The 20,224-nt window shown below is 55.1% G+C and overlaps 1 protein-coding gene and 1 long non-coding RNA gene across 2 annotated transcripts; one reads left to right on the forward strand and one right to left on the reverse strand.

Annotated features, from left to right (window-relative positions):
* Positions 1-2,347: 2,347 nt before the first annotated feature.
* On the reverse strand, positions 2,348-8,805 carry LOC128120749 (uncharacterized). Its single transcript, XR_008221943.1, has 5 exons — positions 8,572-8,805; positions 8,214-8,318; positions 5,633-5,797; positions 2,670-3,609; positions 2,348-2,444 (listed from the first exon to the last, which is right to left on the reverse strand). It is a non-coding gene; the product is annotated as an uncharacterized LOC128120749 (long non-coding RNA).
* Positions 8,806-9,029: 224 nt separating this feature from the next.
* LOC128120721 (uncharacterized) lies at positions 9,030-16,088 on the forward strand. The gene is made up of 3 exons (XM_052754928.1): positions 9,030-9,427; positions 10,283-10,896; positions 15,446-16,088. The coding sequence occupies exons 1-3, from the start codon at positions 9,030-9,032 to the stop codon at positions 15,640-15,642; spliced, it is 1,209 nt and encodes a 402-aa protein (XP_052610888.1). The 3' UTR covers positions 15,643-16,088.
* The last annotated feature ends 4,136 nt before the right edge of the window (positions 16,089-20,224 follow it).

Consider the following 20,224-nt stretch of genomic DNA (forward strand, 5'->3'; position numbering starts at 1 on the left):
CCTGAGTATCTGAAGTATGCTCACTGGCATTGTCGGGGCTCTGAAAAAGTCCTGCTTTTTGCTTTAATTTCCTCCCCCAAAGCACTCAGTTAAACTGTACCTCTCTCATCCCCCAAGGCCCTGGTTGGGTCAGCCTGACTAGGAAGCCCCTCCGGAGAGCCAGAACTGGGGTCTCCCTCGCACCCCGGGGCCTCCGCTGACTGCCCATGGTGTACTTCTTCCTAGGTACTCTTTCCCTCCCAAGTGTCTGAAGGACGGCTGGACAGCACCGGTGCCCAAACTGGCTCACAGCCAAGAGCCAGAGTGGACTCCATATTGGCAGCAGGAAACATGACTCCTTCCCTTCCGGAAAACATGGCAAGTTACCACGGAGACCAATGGCGGCTGCAGCCCCAGGCTTGTTGGGAAGGCAGGTGGGGTGGCCCAGCCAGGAACGCCTCTGGATCAGTAAGCACCCTACCTAGATGCACCCTCAACCTAACCTCCCTAAATCCCCACATAGACACGACCGTAGGGAGCACCTACTAAGAGCCCAGGACTGAGCCAGGCACAGGAGCCCTGTGAAAGCTGCCGGGGCCACCAGGAGAGCAGCCGGCCCACATGACAAAGTAGAAATCAAGGCGACTTGTACAGCAGAGGGTGCCCCGGGGCCTGAGCTGGTTCTGCACTGGCTGCAGCCACCATGTTCCCAAGTTCCCTGGCACAGCACCTGTAACTCTGTACCCATTTTACATTCATCTGCTCCTCCCTATGTGGGGAATTCTGGAGGGCAGATGGCTCTACCTATTCATGTTTGTGGGACCACCCTGTTAAGAGTCCAAATTGTGTCCCCCAAGAGGCACAGGCTGAACTCCCTAGCCGCTATGGGAAGGTATGGAGAGACAAGACCATCAAGGGTGTACTTAAGCCCAGATGAGGTCATAAGCCTAGGTCCTCAAATGGCAAGACTGTGACCTTGTGGGACAAATCCCTGGAGCCCACTTACTCTGGATTCAGAGAAAGGCCACACAACATAAAGCTACTTCTGGCACCTTGATCTTGCTCTGCTGGCCTCAAGCCCAGGGGAGGGGAAGGCGGGGCGTGGGTCTCTGGTGCTGAGCCCCACAGCCTGAGCCGATAAATACACAACCCTTCCCACCCCAGGGAAAGGGCTTTCTAGGCTGTCCCGAAGAAGGCTACATACTGCAAAACCATCTCCTCCAGGAGGGACCGTGACCAGAGGTGGACAATGGACGGGGGTGGGGGGTGGGGGGGGGTGTCATACTGGGACACTTCACCCTGAGCAGGGGTGCAGATGTCTGCCAGTCTCAGCCCCTCCGCAGCTACTCAACACAGATGGGGGTGCTGGCTGAGTAGCCCCATGTCCTGGGCAAAGGCTCTGCAGCCCCTGCAGACTGGGGGCAGCCCACTCTCTAGTGACTGAGGAAGTTGGAGCTGTGAGTCTGCCAGTAAGCCTCCCGACTAGGTCTCCTTATCTCAGGACTCACCCTTTCTGGAATGCACAAAGGCTAGCCAGGCTCCTCCCAGACCAGGATTGGCTGTCCACCACAACCAACCAGGAGCTAAGCCTCACCCAGGAAGCACCCAAACAGAACCATCACTCAAGCAGCAAACAGACCAAAGGAAGAAAAACAGACAAAAGACAGACATCAGGCTCCTTCCCAGCAGCTCCTCCTCCATGCCCATGGAGTCCCTGCCCTACCCACAGGTCCTTAGGGGGGGCTCAGGTGGGGCTCCACCCCACCTCCAGACACTGGAGGAGGATTCCAGTCCACATGGGATCAGGAGGGGCCTCCAGTGCCCCAGGACTCTAAACTGCAGCCTCTCCCACCCTGGATCTGTCCATCAAAAACAGGGTGGATGCTAAGCAGTGTTATCTTCTAGGTGTGGCTCTTCTCCAGGGGGCTCCATCTCTGGCACTGGCAAGGACAGGATCTTCAGGGAGACAGGTTGTTCCCCAGTTCCATGAGGTCAGAATCCAGGGGATCTCCAGGGCTCCAAAGCAGACCAAGGTCTGGAGACACGCAGAGCTATCTGAGGGAGACACAATGAAAGATGGTGAGGCACCCCAGATACCCCACTCTGCGACCTGTGCTCCCGACACACACGTGCGGCAGAACAGAAAGCTTGGGATACGAATCTTTTCCAATAAACTTAGAGAGGAAGGTGGGGTTCACTCAAAGGATCAGCAGAAAGCCAATGGCAGGTGGCCCAGAGTGACTCCAGGGGCCGAGAAGCGGCCAAGTGCAGGAGGAGAGAGACCCCAGAGTCCCCAGTGGTCTGAAATGAAACCCTATGTACACCCCACCCCAGACGGACACATATACTCCACAGGACAGAAAACTCACCCCCCTCGCTGAGCTGTGGTGATGCGTTTTCTTACTTGAAGACCTCAGGGGAGAGGACCATGTCTCTGTCATTCACCTCTGGACACCCAGCATCTCCTTAAAGAAGGTCAGGTTCGTATCTATGTGAGATGATGACCCCCCCGCCCCCGGCCCAGAGCCTGTGGGGTTCAGATCACTCCCCTCCTCCCCACTGAGGCCATGCACAGCAAGCCTTCTGCTTCTGGCTCCCAGGCCTCCTCAGAGGCAGAAAGGCTCTGGTCATGGGATGTGAGAGAGAGGACCACCCACCCTCCTAAAAGGAAGCAAGCCTCTCACTCTTACCTGACTTCATCGCAGGCCTAGCTCCTAGCTCCTCCCACACGGACATCACAGGATGACTCTGGGAAGACAGAAGAGCCAAGCCCGGCACAGGAGAGGACCACACTCAAGGCCTGCTTTGGGCCCAAGAGCCACCCTGCCTCCTCCTTCCCTGCTACCCAGAGCATCCTTCACAAACATGGGCACATGGTGGTTTCCTTTGCGACCCAGGAAAACTCACAGGAAGCTGGGCAGCTTAGGGACAGCGGAAAGGGGAGTCCTGACAGAGTAGGGGACTGGAACTCTGACCTCAGTACTGATGCGGTCACTGGAAGCCTATGCCTCTGTCTGGACCCAGGGACACATCCCGCCCTGTCACACACAAGGGCCATTCAGGGCAGTGGCCAGGAAATGACAGCAGCTCTTCAGCCCACCTCAGCCCCCCACCCTTCCGTGACTCCCACAGCAGAGAACATGTCTGGAGCCAGAGGGCGGTACAGGGCTCAGCCAGGCCACTGTAAGTCACCAGGATGGAGAAGATGCCCTGAATCTCAACCCAGCACTCAGATTTGCTCTTTTCTGACAATTATACTACATCTGTCCTCCAGGGCCTGAGTCGGGGACGGGGAGGCATCTCGGAGCCGGCTGTCACAGGAGCCTAGAGCTGAGTGGAGACAATGCGTCCCGTGGGAAACCCTGCAGAGGTCTCCATGTGTCTGCAAGACCAAGGAGTCTGTCCAAGTTTACAAATGCCATCCTCAAGAGCCAGAGTCATACACAGGATATCCACCCTCCCTCTTGGGGGTTCCAGAGCCAACCCTCCTTCACAGATGCACCAGCAGAAAGCAGGCTGGTGCAGAGGGGGCTGGTGAAGGGATACTTATCTGTAAGGCTGCTTCGCAGGGTGCCTGTGACCCTTCCCAATTCCCTATTCTCTTCTGCGACCTGGGAACCAGCAGGAACTCTGCAAATAAACCCACAGCGACCCTGTCACAGGGTGCGGACCCAGAATCCCGGTCATTGTGGGGACAGTGGAGTCAGTCTTCCAGGGAACCCCAGCTATGACTGGGGTGACTGGGTCTCATAGCATAGAAAGGAAGTCATAGGCCGGGCGGTGGTGGTGCACACCTTTAATCCCAGCACTCGGGAGGCAGAGCCAGGCGGATCTCTGTGAGTTCGAGGCCAGCCTGGGCTACCAAGTGAGTTCCAGGAGAGGCGCAAAGCTACACAGAGAGACCCTGTCTCGAAAAACCAAAAAAAAAAAAAAAAAAAAAAAAAAAAGAAAGGAAGGAAGTCATAGGTTTGGAAGCCAGAGAAAAACAGGGTGAGGCTATGGCTCTCCAATCCCACGTTCACAATGTGTGACTCTGAGCTGTTATTCAGGAAGTTTAGGCGGGATTATTACCAATCAGTGACTTACACTCAGAAATACAGAGCATGGCCCCTCAGCCTTGAGAATAAACGCAGAAACACAGTGGCACCCACCAGGCAGCAAAAAAGAGTTGGTTATTGACACACCCTGGACAAACCACACAGGCCCTGCTAAGAAAAGACAGGTCCAAGCTGTATGTGGTAGTACTCTCCTGGAATCCCAGCATTTGAGAGGCTGAGACAGGAAGGTCATGAGTTCAATGCCAGCCTGGGCTGAATAATGAGACTGACTCTCTCTCTCTCTCTCTCTCCTCTCTCTCTCTCTCTCTCTCTCTCTCTCAAAAATTAAAAATAAAAACTAAGAAGATGGGCAGTGGAGGTAGCCAAATTTATACAAAATGCCCATAGAAGGGAAATGGGGGTGACGGAACGCAGGTTATTGCTCTTCATGGCCCGGTATGGAACAGGAATGGGTTCCCAGGTTTCGGGGATCTGACTAGGGCAATGGACATGTGATGATGTCATTAATCACAGCTGCAGGACTTGGTAACTGTGATTAAGATCTCTGGGCTGGCTGGGTGGTAGTGGCACACACCTTTAATCTCAATACTTGGGAGGCAGAGGCAGGTGGATCTCTGTGAGTTTGAGGCCAGCCTGGTCTATAGAATGAATTCCAGGACAGCTAGGGATACACAGAGAAACCCTGTCTCAAAAGAAAAAAAATTTCTGGGGTGCATCCCTGAAACAGAAAGTGATGCACTGTGATAAAGCTGTACAAAAAAGGGCTGAGCTACTGAGTTGGGGGGATGGGGGGTACATAGAGGCACAAGCCTGACGTGCAAGGGGGTCACAGCCACCGGCCCTCTGAAGGCTGAGCCTAGGAGCAGACGCGTAGGCAAGGGACACGCACAAGTTTCTTTTGCTTTTCATTTCTTTTGTTTTTTATTTTTAGCTTCTTAAAATTTTTGTGTTTGAGTGTTTTGCCTGCATGCATGTCTGTGTACCATGTGTGTGCAGTATCTGGGAAGGTTGGAAGAGGGGGTCAGATGCCCTGAAATTGGAGTTATATACACAGCTGTGAGCTACTATTTGGGCTGCAAATCAAACCCGGGTCCTCTGCCGGAGTGACCAGTGCTCTTAACCACTAAGCCACCTCTCCGGCCCCTGTTTTTTAATTTCTTAGACTCTCAAATAGCCCAGGCTGGCTTCAAACTCACTGTGCAGCCAGAGTTAACTCTGAACTTCTGATCTTCCTGTGCCCACTCCCCAAGTGCTGCGATTATAGGCCTGTGCTACCACATCTGGTTCACACTGTGCCGGGGCTCAAATCCAGGGCTTCATGAATGGTAGCTAAGCACTCTACCTGCCCCAAACCCATTATTTTGTACGCCAATTTTAAAAAAAACAAGCTAATTGCACCTCTATGGCATTATTTTCTACAAAAGATAATCATGCATTACAGAAGGATTGGAGCTGAGAAGTTCATGGTCAAAGGTTGTGTGGATTGTGGACCTGGCTCGTGGCTCTGCCCCTCACACACCAAAAGCCAAGATGAGGAGCCCCCTATGGAAGGTTTGACAAAGGACTAGTACCCAGAAGACATAGGTCCCTCCTACCTTGAGGTTCGGAAGGCTCAGTCCCCCGTGATTGTCAAGACAGAGCCAAGTGGATGAAGCTGTTGGTCTCTGCCACCCCGCATCCACGCAGATGAAAACTTGCTTCGTCCCCAGGTGCCACCGAGACCCGGCAGCCATGTGCACATGAACAGACGGGCCTCACAGCTATCAGACACAGAGACAGACAGACAGACAGGAATGAAGAGTGGGTATACGCTGGACACACTGGAGAGCCATACCAGCGCCGGCCACACCACCACAACCCTCAGAGAGAGGGGGAAGAGCATGGACGCTACACCAAAACTTCCATGCAAGAAGCACAGAACCCAGAGCAAATCCATCATTACTTTGTGCTTTGGATTTGTGTCTCTCCCTCCTTCTCCCTCTGTGTGTGTGTGTGTGTGTGTGTGTGTGTGTGTGTGTGTGTGTGTGCGCGCGCGTGTGCGCGCGTGGTGTGTCTGTCTGTCTGTCTGTCTGTCTCATGTAGCCCAGGCTGGCCTCAAACCCACTCTCCCCTCCAACTTGAGATCTTCCTTTCTCAGTCTCCCTGTCCACAGAATGAGGGTGAGAGCAATGTCACTATGGCTATCACGTGAGGCGACGGGACTGGCCACCAGCCCTCCCACCACCACCTTCTTGGTGGTGTGGCACTCGACGACAACGACAGGGCACACTCATGCCGCCCGAGCAATGCACACGGTTCCTGTAACAGTGACGAGCTGCCAGGGCTGCAGGCCGAGGGCTGCAGCTAGGGTCCCAATGTTGCTCTCTCCCCTGCTCTTTCGGCTGCTCGCATTTCGGAAGCAAACGACGAGAGCCGACGAGAGCCGCTGGCCCAAACTGCCGTGGAGGCTCCGGTGCCCTGAGCTCCCGCAGCCCCTGGGAATGTAAGACTGAGTGGAGCCTTCCAGGGATCTGCAGGCGGTGACTTGAGCAGGGGACAGAGCATAAAAGGGAGTGCCTGGAGCCAGAGGAGTGGGGGGAAAGAGCAAAAGCCAGGAGGGACCTGGATTGTGATCCCCGTTCTACCTGAGGAGACCGGAGTGCCTGGCTCCCACCTCAGGAGGGAGCGCGACCTCCGGGGCTCTGAATACAGACGGGATGAATGAGAGAGACCCACAGACATCCTCATGTCTAATGTCCATCTGGGGTCAGTTTACTGCAGCTGCTTTCATGGCCCCAGGGTAACTCATTGAGTCCCCCTTTGCAGGGACAGGTGGCACCACATCAATCACACACATGCTAGATCCAGGTTTGAAATCTGGCTCCAAACTAAATTGCTGTGCGACCTTTAACGGGTCACTTTAACTCTCTGAGCCTCTCTTTTCACACACACACACACACACCCAATATCTAAGTGCAAGATTATTATTTGGGCGGCGCGGGGGTGGGATGGGGGGGTGGGGGGGAATCCTATGTAGCCCAGGCTAGCCTGACTTTGCTATGTATCCAAAGCTAACTGTGAACTCCTCATCCTCCTGCCTCCACCCTCCCCCCCCAAGTGCTGAGGTCACAAACACATGCCACATCCCAGCGCTAAGCAGCTTATCTTCAGATGTCCACAGAGTGGCCATGCCAGGGTAGCTAGGGTTCCTTTTCATCTGTCTCCTACTCCGCGCCCTCAGAGGGACACAATGGCCAAGACCCTCATTCCCTTTGGCTCCTCCAGAGGGACCACCTGGCACCCAGAGGGAGAGGGGACACCTGCCTCATCTGAGCTCATCAATGCAGAAAGGGATGAGAGACAGATGTCACCCTCAGCCTGCCGGTGCCTCTAAACATCTTGACTATTGTTTCGCAGATTGACATGTGAGCCAGGCCTCAAAAGCGGGGGGGTGGGGGGTGGGGGGGTGGGGGTGGGGGGGTCCCCTGGGAACAGAGGGCTGAGCCTCAAGCTATTCTCTGGCCCATTGAACCTGCACAAAAGGCCCAATGCCCTGAAGCGTACTGGTCAACAGCAGAAGGTCATCCTGAAGGGCAGCAGGGCCATACAGGTGCCACAGGAGTGAGCTGGCCCAGCAGGTGCATAACGGAGTCTGTCCCCAGTACGGGCGCCTGACACTGGTTCACAGCCAACCGCCCCCCCCCCACACCCAAGAATATGACCCACACGACAGCTGAAGAGACTGAGCTGGGAAACTCCTTCCTGACTCGGACACGGGTGGGGAGGATTCACACACAGACCTCGCTCTCAGCCCTTTCTGTCTCTCCAAAACTCCTGTGAGTACACTTGGGGGTGGTGTGAACTGGGCCTGGGGGCCTGGGGAAAGCCATCTACTACAAGATGGACCGATGGGGGAGGGTTGGAAGAAGGGAGAGCGTCTGTGAGCCAGGTAGGCTTCTCCGGAAGCCCTGACTCCACAGCAATTCCTCACTTCATGAGGCGAGTTTCAGTGAAAATGAAATTTTCTCTTATGTCTCTCTTTCCCGACACTTAACAATTACTGTTTGCTTTCTTAAATCTAGGAAGGTAGATTTCAAGAAAAAAAAAAAAGAGTACCCAAATTATAAATGAAAAAATAATAAATTGAGGCAGGGTGTCGTGATGTCACCCAGGTTAGCTTAAATGTATGATCCTTACCCAGGTATGGTGGTGCAGGAGCACGCCTTTGATCCCAGCTCTTGGGAGGCAGAAGCAGATGGACCTCTGTGAGCTCCAGGCCATCCTGGTCGACAGAGTGGGACCCTGTCTCAGGAAAAAAGAAAAAAAAAAAGTGATCCTCCCGCCTCAGCCTCCCAAGTGTTGAGATGGCAGGAGTGAGCTGCCATCCCGACTTTTACATGGTCTTTCCCTCCCTCCTCCCTCCTCCCTCCCTCCCTCCTCCCTCCTCCCTCCCTCCCTCCTCCCTCCCTTCTTTTTTCTTCCATCCCATCCTCTCTGTCTCTCCCCCCTCCTCCCCCCCCCTTCCTTTTCCTTTCTTACACAGGATCTTACTCACCCTGACTGGCTCAAACTCGCTCTGTAACCTAGGCTGTTCTCCAACTTGGCATCCTCCAGCCTCAGGCCACCAAGCTCTGAGACTGCAAGGGACCATGCCTGGCTAACACTCATATTTTTTATGCAAGGTACAAGAGGTTGCCTTCACCCTGCTGGGAAGGATTCCGGGTACTTCTTTGGGGAAGACATCCTGAAGATGTCAGATGCACCCCCCTCCCCCTCCGAGCGCGAGAGCGCCCTTATGGCGGGGGGGGGGGGGGGGCGGGGGATGGGGAGGGGGCTAAATTTTCTGCAAGGTCAGCATAGGGCGGACTTCAGAGTCATTCTCAACCGCAATGGACATAAAAGGACACGATGTGGGGCGGGCAGGAGATAAAGTTGCTAACAGAATTCTTTCGGTGGGAAATCAACCAAACTCGGGGTGGGGTGAGTTCAGTGTCTTCCCAAAGCAGGGAGCAGATGGAGCGGCCCCAGGAACCTGTTTGCCGCGACTGCTGCTCGGTTGGGGAGGTCCCAGGGGATCCCTCTCCGGGAGCAGGAGACATTCTGAGCACCTCCAGATGCGCAGCCCCCGCCCCAGATGCGCTGACGCAGCGTGGGGCCACGTGGCGGGACACCGGTTCACTTGCGGGGAGCCCCCGGAGCGTGGGCCCCCCGTCTGCGGAGTGGGGTTACTCATCCCTGCCCGAGGCTCTCCTGGGAAGCGCGCTCTGGGGAGGCAGCGAGGTTGCGCCCAGCTCAGCGCCGAGAGAAAAACAAACCTGCTTCCAGCAAGTTCTCGCTCTGCGCTCGCTCCCCGCGCCCCTCCCTCCAGCAGGTGGGGGCGTTTTCCTGGCGCGACTCCGCTCCGCAGTGGGGTGTGCGCGCCAGCAATCCCAGGCGGCTGGTGGTCTGTGCTGGGAGCCTGGGATGAGAGTGGGGAGGCCGGGCTCCCCGGAATCCCTCCGTCCAACAAATAATCTCGCTCGTGCCGGGGATGAGAGAGGTCTGGACCTTTCCCTCTCAAATCCCCAGCCTCTGCAGAGAACGTCTCAGAGCCTAGGAGGGCTGGGGAACCAAGCTCTTGGGGTTGCCCCAGACCGTTTTGGAGATACCACATGAGCTTCAGAGTCCGTCGTGTCTGGACTCAAAAAAATCACTGGCTGTGTGACCTTGGACAGGCTGCTGCCCCTCTCCGTCTGGACTTCCTTTTCCTCATCTCTAAAATGGGTTCTTACCACCTGGCGGGGCTGTAGTGCCAAAGCGGTGGTTCCCCGAGGATGTGTAGTCACCATCGAGAGCGATGTCGCAATGAGGGTGCGGAGATGCATTCGGTTTGAAGCTGCACTGGACTCCCCAGGTCTGGGATGAGTCCCAGAAGTGGAGGAAGGGTAAGGGCTGGGCGTGAGGGAAGGAGAGTCAGGGACACCATCCGCTAACCCACCGTCCATGCTGAGACCTCCTGGGCGCAGTCCTCAGCCTGGGCAGTTACCTGCTAACCTTGTGGGTTGGTGTGTACCGGGGTTCCCACGCCCATGTGCATCTAGCTCTGGGGGAAGGAAACGGTCTTTGTTCCCCCTCAGACCGTAACTGCGAGACCCCCGAGCACCCTCCGTGTCTCCATCCCCACGACCCATCCACTGGAGCCTCACATGGGGCCATTGCGGGTTGGGGGTCCCGTCACCCACCCAGCGCGGGCCACCACTGCCCTGGGACCCCGGTCACCCTCCTAGGAATCAGGTGCGCCGGGCGGGGAGTGGGAATGGCGACCCCGGCTTACCTCGGCTCCTCGCTCCTGCGGCTGGAGTGCAGAGGGCTCTTTGTGCCCGGCTCTCAACAGAACTGGGGGAGCCCCTGCAAGCGCCTCCCCTCGTAAACTCCTCCCCGCACTGGTCCGCAGCCTCCCTCCCTACGGCCCCCCAGCGCAGCCGGCGTCGTCTTCGCATTTACTGCAGCGCCCATGAAATTTTAATGCAGGAGCGGCTGGCGGGCAGAGAGAGGTGCCGCACCCGGCCTCGGGGATGGGGGTGGGGGCGCCCCCGACAAACACCCAGCTTGCGGTCCGGGGCTCGGGGCAGCGAGACGTGGGGTGTGCATCTCTTCCCCCCCCCCGCTCCCACCTCCCCACCTCCGCTTCACAAAGGGGCTACTGCGAGACTCAGCCTCAGCATCCCTGCCTGCAGCGCTGCCATAGCAACGCTGGCCAGTGGAGAGGCGCACGACGGTCGGAGGCGCAGCCACGGACCTGGTGCTGAAGCAAGAGAAGCCCAGCCTTGGATCCCAGAAGGGGACCTGAGCCCCACGGGGCTGGGGCGTGGCTCCCGGGGAACTACCAAGCAGACCCATGGTAAGGGCGGCGGCAAGATTCGAACCCGAATCTGTGGCAGACGTCTATAGCTTTGGCATCTGCTCGGCCTGCACTCCTTGGCACCATTATGATCTCCACAGGGGTGCTAAAGAGTCGCCAGGAGCTTTTTGGTTCTGTGATGCTCCCCGGCCAGCGCCATCCACACCCTTCGAGACCATGACGTAGCTGTCACCTCCTAGGCCCCACTGTAGTGCCACTGAACCGAAACTTATGAAATGGAACCACTGGGTAATTCTAAGGCCCCTTCCAGATGAGCAACTGTCGTGCTAGAACATTCCACCGACTTCTAGAACCGGCACTGGTCCTCAGCTTAAATTCCAGCTCTGACCATGCCCTTGACCAGATGTGACCAGATGTGCATGAGTATCTCCTCAAACTGGGTCTCTATCCCTTTCCAGTCTGGGGAGGCGCTAAACAGGGGAGGGGCACCCAGCGCAAGATGGCACTGCGGGGTGGGGTGGGGGGAGCAAGCCATTCTCCTGATTAAACTAGCTCACCTTTCATTTTCTTTTTAATTTTTTTTAAAACTTCTTTTAGTAGGGTTGGGTGGGCACAGCTCACACAGCGTGCCTGTGGGGCTCAGAGGACAACAGAGTGTGTGATCTCGTCTCCCACCTGGTAGATCCAGGGAATGGAATCCAGCTGGGGTCAGGCTTAGCAGGCAGTGACCCTCTGAGCTGTCCCCCTGGCTGGCCCTCACCTTTCATTTTTTACATTTGGGTATCTATTGAGCGTCACTGCTCACATCCAGGGGCCGTGAGAGGTGACGGTGGCCGTACACAGCCTCCGTGAGAGACCTGCGAGAGATTCGAACTCACGCTTCCAGGTTCTGTCATCGTCATGCACATCTCTCCCTGAGGGCCCCCAGCCTGCCTTTCAGCAGACCCGCAAGCACATGTCCCAAGTTCAGAGCTGGAGGTCAGCACTGGATAACCGATGGCACCAGCGTGGCCTCGGACACATCCCTGCCGGGGACGAAGCGCTCACATGGGCCAATTAGCAAATCAAATGTGCTTGGTCATGATTCCTAGAGCAGAGCACCTGACCTTGGCTTCCCCTCCTGGCCTGCCATGGTACAAGCCGAAAGGTTGGCAGTGAACAGGGAGGGTGCACACAGGTGGCCTCTTTCTTCTCTGAGACTCCCAAGCAACCCCTGTCGGCCTTGTTGCTGTAGTCAATGACCTGACAGACCAACCTAAGGAAGGAGGGTTTGCTTCGGCTCCTGGTTTGAGGGTAGTGTCCAGCACGGTGTCTTGAGAGGGCGCGGCTGCCGGAGTGTGAGGTGACTGGTCACACTTCATCTGCCGTCAGGAAGCAAAGAGGGGTGAAGGCCACCCTCAGCTTGCTTTCTCCTTCTTATTCAGTCCCCAGAATCCAGCCCATGAGATGCAGCGGCCTACATCCAGGGTGGGTCTTCCCTCCTGGGTCAAACCTCTCTGGACGCATCCTCACAGGCACTCCCAGGGGTGTGTGTATCTCCCAGGTGACTCCAAATCCAGACACGCTGACCATGCTGAAGATGAACTGTCTTTCTCATACCGTGTTCTTGAATCCTCTCCCAGCCCAGTCTCCAATATCCATCTGGGGAAGACTCGAGGCACCTGCCCACCGCTGCCTTACTTCTCCAGCCCCCCCCCCCCCGTCTTAGTTCTTTCAAAAATCAGCAGTGTGTCTGTGGTCCTGCTTGCCAGTGTCTTCTCAAGTGGGCAGGGTGGAAGGCAAAGTGCACACTGCTAGGGGATGCTGTGGGCTCTGTGTGAAGGAGATTGTGGTTAGCACTAACAGATTCTAGGTGAGAAGTAAACCGAGAGGTGTAAGGAGAGGATAGACCCCATGTCCAGCAGACCCCCAAGCCAGCCTAGGCTGGCCGGATGTCCTCTGTCCCTGGTTCTCCATCATGGTGTCATTCTTCATCTAGTCCTCCTGAGGATGCACTTGAACCTTTGACCTCCCTTTGTTCATCTGCTGAAAACCAAATGGAGTGCGGCATACTCTACTCCCCGCCCTCTAGCCAGCATGGTTCTGTGGAATTCCCGGACAGCCTGGCAGCGAGAGATGGAATCCAGCCCACCTCCCCACTTGTGTAGCTCTGACCCCACGGCTCATTGCCTAAGTAGAGACGGTGAGTGAACACAACCAACATCGCCATTGCTAGCCAGAGATACTGACTTACGGGAGAGGTTCACAGATGCAGCTACCTTGAGCCCTAAGGGTCCCTGAGCAGACCCACTCCCCAAGACACTAGCCGATACCCCCCGGTCTACCTTTCTTTAAAGTGACCCCAGCCAACTCTTGTTGGGGGCTGGTTGTCAGGGCAACAGGAGGAGGCACCATCAGACTTCAAAGGATGCCCTTGAGAACAAAACAGGCACCCTAATCCGGACCTGGTGCCCACCCCCTTCACATGAGACGCTATGGCTTCAAGGAAGCCACCCATGATTCCAGGGGGACTCTGACCATGACAATGTGTCTAAGAAAGAAGAAATAGAAGAGTGTATTCTTTCTTCAACCCTAAAGAGATGTCCAGAGGACTGCGCCTGTCAAGTCCCTGCGGCTAATTCCAGGTCCCACCATCTCCTTCAGAAGCAGTGAACTCCAATTTATGTCCACACCCTTGTAGGGCACTGTTCTGAGTGCTTTACCCTCATTCCCTTCTCCAACCCTCTGAGAAACTGCTGGTATCATCTCTGCTAGACACATAAAGTCTGGAAGACTCCGAGGGAGCAAAGGGCTCACCTGGGGCGAGCCAACCAGGAAGTGAGTGGTAAGGCTGTGAGGGGAACAAAGCTTCCTGAGAGCATCTGCACCCATGCTCAGCCCATTGTCCCCTGGGAAGCAAAGAGCCACACACAGCTAGGCATGGATGCATGGCTGTGCTGCAGTCCTTCCCAGGTGCAGGCACCGCCCTGAAGTTAACCTCTGCCTCCCTTCAGAGGGAACACCCGCTCAGGGTGGTCGCCAGAGCAGCAGGCGGTTTCCATGATCTGCTCACTACTTCATGCTCTCTCTGGGGTGGGTAAATCTTGGTTCACAGCTCCACGTGAAAAGTCACTTGCTGTCACGTTGGCACACACAGGTCTCCCTAGGAGGGAAGAGATCCTCACACTTGTGCAGCATTGAGCACTCTTACCCACGGGGGGCATCCCTCCAACCCTGATCCTAGCTGCTTAAACAGAGGGTCACGCCTCAAATTGGGTCATGTAACCGAATGTGAATTCACACAAGAAACTGGCACCAGTAAGAGGTTTCTGAGGTGCAAAGGTTAAAAATGGATCCAAAATCAAACATGTAAGACTCCAAGATGCTTCTGGCAGCGCCCTGTGTTGCGTCTCATCAGCTTGGCGCTGAACACACGAGACACACACACACACACACACACACACACACACACACACACACACACGCTTCTCAGCACCTGTGGTGCTCAGGTCGGGGCCTATGACTGTTCTACATCTGCGGAACAACCTGTACACACAGTTGTTTGCTCTCTTTCAAACACAGTGGCTGAATTGTGAGAATGATTTTAAAAACTGCTGTTTGAGTGGCTGACCTGGGTTTCATTTCAAAAAAAATAAATAAATAAATTTGGGCTTGGACAGAATTTCCAGAACTTTGTGTATTAGTCTGAATGTTTCTCCTGTGTATACTGTCTGTGAAACAGCATTCTCAGATTTGACAGTTATGAAATCAAACTATTAATCGACTCTGAAAAGCTGGAGATGCCCTGGGTCCTGCAGGATCAGACATTTGGTAAAAACTCTCCTCTTAAGCGTGCGACCTTCTGCCTCCAATAAAAGGTGAGCTTTCCGGTAAAAGAAATGTTTTAAAGTAAAACATCTGGGGCTGGAGAGAAGGCTCTGTGGTTCAGAAGTGTTGCTCCTACAGAGACCCCGAGTTCTGTTACAGCACCCATGTCAGGTGGCTCACAACCCCTTCTAACTCCAGCTCCAGTGGATCCGGTGCCTGGCCTCCTCTGGCACCTGCACTCACGTGGACACACACACACACACACACACACACACACACACACACACACACACACATTTACCTAATTTAAAGTAAATAATTAAAATCTTTAAAAAATATTTTTTCATTTGTGTGTGTGTAATACGTATATTGGTGTTTTGCATACATGTAGGCTCACTGTGAGGGTGCATGTCTAGGGGGGGTCCATGTGTGTGAATGTGTGTTCATATGTGTGTAGAGGCCCCAAGGCTGATTGGGAACTATCCTCAATTGCTTTTCCTACTTATTCATTGAGACAAGGACTCTCAATCAAACCCAGAGTTCACCAATATGGCTAGACAGCTTGTCCCAGGCATCCCTTCTGTGGCTGGAATTATAGGCCAGGTGCAATGTCCACCACCCAGCATGTCTTGGGTTCCAGCGATCCAAACTTCAGTCATCACCTGTGCACGGTGAGCTCTGTAACCACTGGGCTATCTCCTCAGCCTGGACATTAATTTATCTGTGATGTGTCTTTGGTGATTGCTTCCTTTGTATACCTATTTCCCATCTTTCCACACAGGATCGGGTGAACATTTCTCAGGTGAAAGGGTCATGAATGGGAGAAGCTTGAGAACCCCTGAGGTGGACGGCAGTTCTGCTGGTGGAAACATCCAGATCCAAGCTGCCTGCGCTGGCTCTGCCTCGGTGACCTGCTCGACACATCACATGGGTACCATCGTGTCACACGTGGAAGCAGGAGAGACATCAGAGACTTAGTTTGCTCTCTCTCTCTCTCTCTCTCTCTCTCTCTCTCTCACACACACACACACACACACGTTCTCAAACATAACTCAATTTTCTCCCTATCGTTATCCCACGGCTGGCTTAGGTCTCTCCCTCCCCAGCTCGGGAGACCCTACATCCCCATCCCCAGGCAGTTATTGTAAAGGGCTTTAGATACAAATGCACTCCTGCACAGTCGCACAAGCGCTGAGCCTTGTTCACGTGTGTGTGTGTGTGTGTGTGTGTGTGTGTGTCCATGTCTTCCCTGCACCATGCTCGTGGTCACTCATCAGGCCTCATCAGTAGGATTTGAGCTCACAGAGTAAAGTCCAGGGCATCCAGGACTCACCCCACAGCAGGGCTCAGGGGCCAGGACACTGCTCCCAAGGACAGCTCTGGAGCCTCCTGCCCCCAGACTCCTTGTTGGGTCATCTCTGCCCCTTCGCTTTTGTGTGCCTAGGGCTGCACGCAGGCCCCTGTCCCTCTGTCCCCTTGTCCCCTTGCCCCCGCCCCGTCCCCCCTCCACTCTTGCTCACTGAGCTTCTTTGTCTGGCCCTTTGTGTCTGGACCATGGAGAAGGGCAGGGCACACGCGCCTCCTCCATCCCGCCTCATTATCCGTCTGCAAACAGTCCTGCAGACGGCCCTGCACCTGCTCCTGGGCTCCCAGGCGCCCAGCAGGTGCCGCCCAGCCAATCGCAGAGCTGCTGCGGAGAGAAAGGCACCGGCCAGGCCTCCAGCTGCTCCCTCTGCCTCCCAGAAGCAGGGACAAAGTCTTTCGGCTTTTTCACCACCCATGCGACAGATGCTGCGGGGCCAGAGAGGGGGCAGAAGGAACTGGGGTTGGGGGAGGTGGGCCCTGTGGAAGACCTCACGGATACCACACTCACAGCACACCTTCCCTGCCCCCACCCAGGCCCTTCCCTGGATCCTCTCCAGCATCCCACTGTGTCACCCCCACCCCCACCCCCACACTGAATCACTAAACGTGTTGCCTGCTCCTGCTACCCCCGCCAAGCGCCCCAACTTGTCCCCTTTGCCGCTTCCAGGAGTCTCTGAAAATGCAGGCTGACCTCAGCGGTCCTCTGCCACAGCCCCTCTGGCCTCACCAGGAGCAGCAAGCTTTACACCGCCCTCCAAAGTCCTGCCCTGGCCTTGGCTGCCTGCTAGCTCCGTGATCCCTTACCTAGCTCTGGCATTACCAAATGGGCGTGTCCAGCCCAGCCTCGTGTTCTCTGGGGGTCCTGCTCATTTCCAGATAAAGCCAGGGTTCGGAGGTTCATGACCCCTGGGTAGATACAGCCTCTACTCTGGGGCTGATTTGAGCATGAGATTATAAGTCCTTTTGTTTATGAGTCCATGCATATATATGCCTGCACACATACATGCCCACACAACACATATTCACACATATATGCACACACATCTACATACATTCTCACTCATGCACGCATACATGAATAGACACACACACACACACACACACACACACACACACATACATGCCTACACACATTGGCACACACATACTAGCCTGTGAAACTCCTCAGGGAAGACGTTTGCTCTGTTTCCTCTCTCACTTCACGGCTTGACAAAGGGTCTGCCCTGGTGGAGGCCCTCTGTGTCCTCATGCAGACAGAACAGCTGAGCAGGCTATGGTCTGGAAGGCCTTTTGGACATACAGCTGTGTAAACCAACCTGTGAGAGAAGAGTATGGGCCCGGGTCTGCTCCCACGCGGCCTGAGACAGAGCAGTCCAGGTCTCCAGCAGCCCTGGGCTTCAACTGTCTCCAAAAGATGACCCTCTCCTATAGAAGGCGACCCAGCCCTCAAGCACCCTGCTCAAGGGTGACAGAATTGCAGACCCTCTCAGGGCACACCTGGCTTATCTGGGTCGATGACAGTGTCTTCCTCCTCTTAGATTACATGTGCCTGTCCTACACTTGCACACAGGCAGGGCCACTGTGCTCATAGCACAAATACCACAGACTCCTCAGGAGACCCTCAGGTTGGATGGCCACCGGGGGTGGGGGGTGGGGGGGGAGGACTTGCACACTCAGGGCCTGCTGAGTTCCATTCTGGGACTGGTACTGCAGCTGCTAGAGACACAGCCAGCCGGTGTGGTACCAGGGATCGGCACCAGGCCCACTTTACAGACCAGGAAACTGAAGCTGAACAAACAGGTCTGAGCCAAGATACAGCCCTGGCATTCTTCATCCAAGTCCAGCCCAGACCCCACTCCCACCGTCGGCCCGGCAGTCCTAGGGAGATCCTCTCAGCTCGGCTGCACGCACCCTCCTGCTGTCCCACCACAGCCAGTCTGCACACAGTGCATTCTGTATTTATGAGATGCCTCTGGCTCTCTCTGGACCAGCCAAGCCCGGCCTGTATGCTTGGAGGAGGGAGGCGGGGCTCTGCAGCCAGCGTGCCCCAGTAGAAGGGGGCTGGGCTGGGTCGAGGCTCTAGTCTGGTTTCTGCTGGGCCCATGTAGCAGAGTAAGGGTGGGAACATATGGGTGCTTCTAGTAACCTTTGTTCTCTGGCTTGTCCGAGGCATTTGCGGAGAGCCCAGGAGGGGCCTGGGTGAGCAGAAGAGTGACTGAGATGCTCAGTGGTCCAGGCACGGGAGAGGAAAGCCAGTCATGCAGGGTGTGGGTGTGCAGGGTGTGGGTGTGCAGGGGGTGGGTGTGCAGGGTGTAGGCATGCTCTTTCCTAACCAATGTTGGACTTGGTACCACTCTCCCCACAAAGAGGAGAGTTAAGATGGCCTTTAAGATGCTAACAGGCCTGGGCATGGACCAGTGAGGAAGTTCTAATCTAACACACACAGATGTCTGGATTTGACCCCCAGCATCACACACACACACACACACACACACACACACACACACACACACACACACACACAGAGGGGGTCAGTTTTAGCATAACCAGACAACTGAATACAAAATAAGGTCTGTGGAGACTCAGTTGGTAAGGTGCTTGCTGCAGTAGGACTGTGTCTGATCTTCCAGTACCCTGGCACTGTGACACTCGGCTGTAATCCCAGCCCTGGGGAAACAGAGACAAACTGATCCTCAGGGCTCACTAGTCACACAACCTCATCTAATCAGAGAGCTCTAGGCCAGTGAGAGAGAGACCCTGCCTCAAAGGAGGTTTCCCTGAGGATGACACTATGGCCGTGCCCCACCTCTCCAGCCTTCGTAGGCACAGGCACACACATGCACCCAACACCCACACCCACATTATACATACCAGTAATAAAATATTACATATACCATGTTACATAAAATAAGGTAGGGAGCCTAGGGTTGGCAGCACATGTCCATAACCCCAGCACTTCGGTGGCCGAGGCAGAAAATCAGCTCTCGTCCAGCCTGGGCTACACAGACAAAATAAGAAACCAAATGAGAAGAATGGAATTTGGAAAAGACCGAATCAACAGAGATCTAATTATTCTAGACACCAATCACTCTGCTCTGAACAGTTGCTGGGAGCTGACTGGTCAGTGTTGGTTCTGAGCAACCTGGAAGCCAGTGAGAAAAGGGAAATGCAATTTCACACATGTCCACTGTGGCCCAGAAAACACACAGATGCAGAGATTCTGCTATGGCTACTTTGAAAGCAGGAAGAAGCTCAGGCCCCAACCTCATCCGGAAGCCCCCTCTCCTTGGCATCAAGTCTTCCCTCCGGTTGGCCCAGCCCCCTCTGCTCCAGCACCCCACACCCACCCCGAGGCAGGAGTCTTCAGCATCGTCGGGGTGGGTGGGTTTTTCACATTTCACCACCAGGGGTCAGGGCTGCGCAGGCCCTGATCCCCGAGCACACAAGAGAGAAACAGATGCTGGGGAGCCTGGGAGTTGCCAGGGCCTCAGTAAAGAAGCCAGTACCATGGGGAAAGGGGGTGTCAGTGGTGGGGAGGGGGCCTGAATGGGAGCTGGGGTAAGTGGAGGTAGGGTGTGTTGGGGTTCAGCCTGTCACCCGGAAGATCAGCTTGAGCTCGTGTCCAGCCTAAGCTAAAATCTGCCTCCCCTTCCCACCCCAACTCTCTTCCTCCCCCTCCCTTCAGATCTGCCCCCCACCCCTGGCTTACAGATAAAAGCACTTGCTGCCAAGCCTGATGACCCGAGTTTGGACACTGAGACCTACGTGGTGGAAGAAGACAATCAACTCCAAAAGTTGCCCTCCGATCTCCACTTACTGCATAAACCACACACACACACACAAATAATAATAATAATAAATTTTTAGGTGAAATTATCATTTTTAAAAAGTTAGTCCCCAGCCAGGTGGTGGTGGCGCATGCCTTTAATGCCAGCACTCGGGAGGCAGAGCCAGGCAGATCTCTGTGAGGCCAGCCTGGGCTACAGAGCGAGATCCAGGACAAGCACCAAAACTACACAGAGAAACCCTGTCTCGAAAAACCACCCCACCTGGCTGGCTCAAGGTGCCTGGCATACTCATGATGGGAAAGGGGTACTTGGAGAGAGTGGGGGTGGCCAGGATTTGTGCTGCAACTTTGCTGGGTCCTCTGTGTGGGTTTGAGCACACCAGTGTGCTTTTGTTGGCCTCAATCTTT

The sequence above is a fragment of the Peromyscus californicus genome, unplaced genomic scaffold (assembly GCF_007827085.1).
Source record: "Peromyscus californicus insignis strain IS unplaced genomic scaffold, ASM782708v3 Scaffold_2__1_contigs__length_46816999, whole genome shotgun sequence".
In the NCBI taxonomy this organism is placed as follows: Eukaryota; Metazoa; Chordata; class Mammalia; order Rodentia; family Cricetidae; genus Peromyscus; species Peromyscus californicus.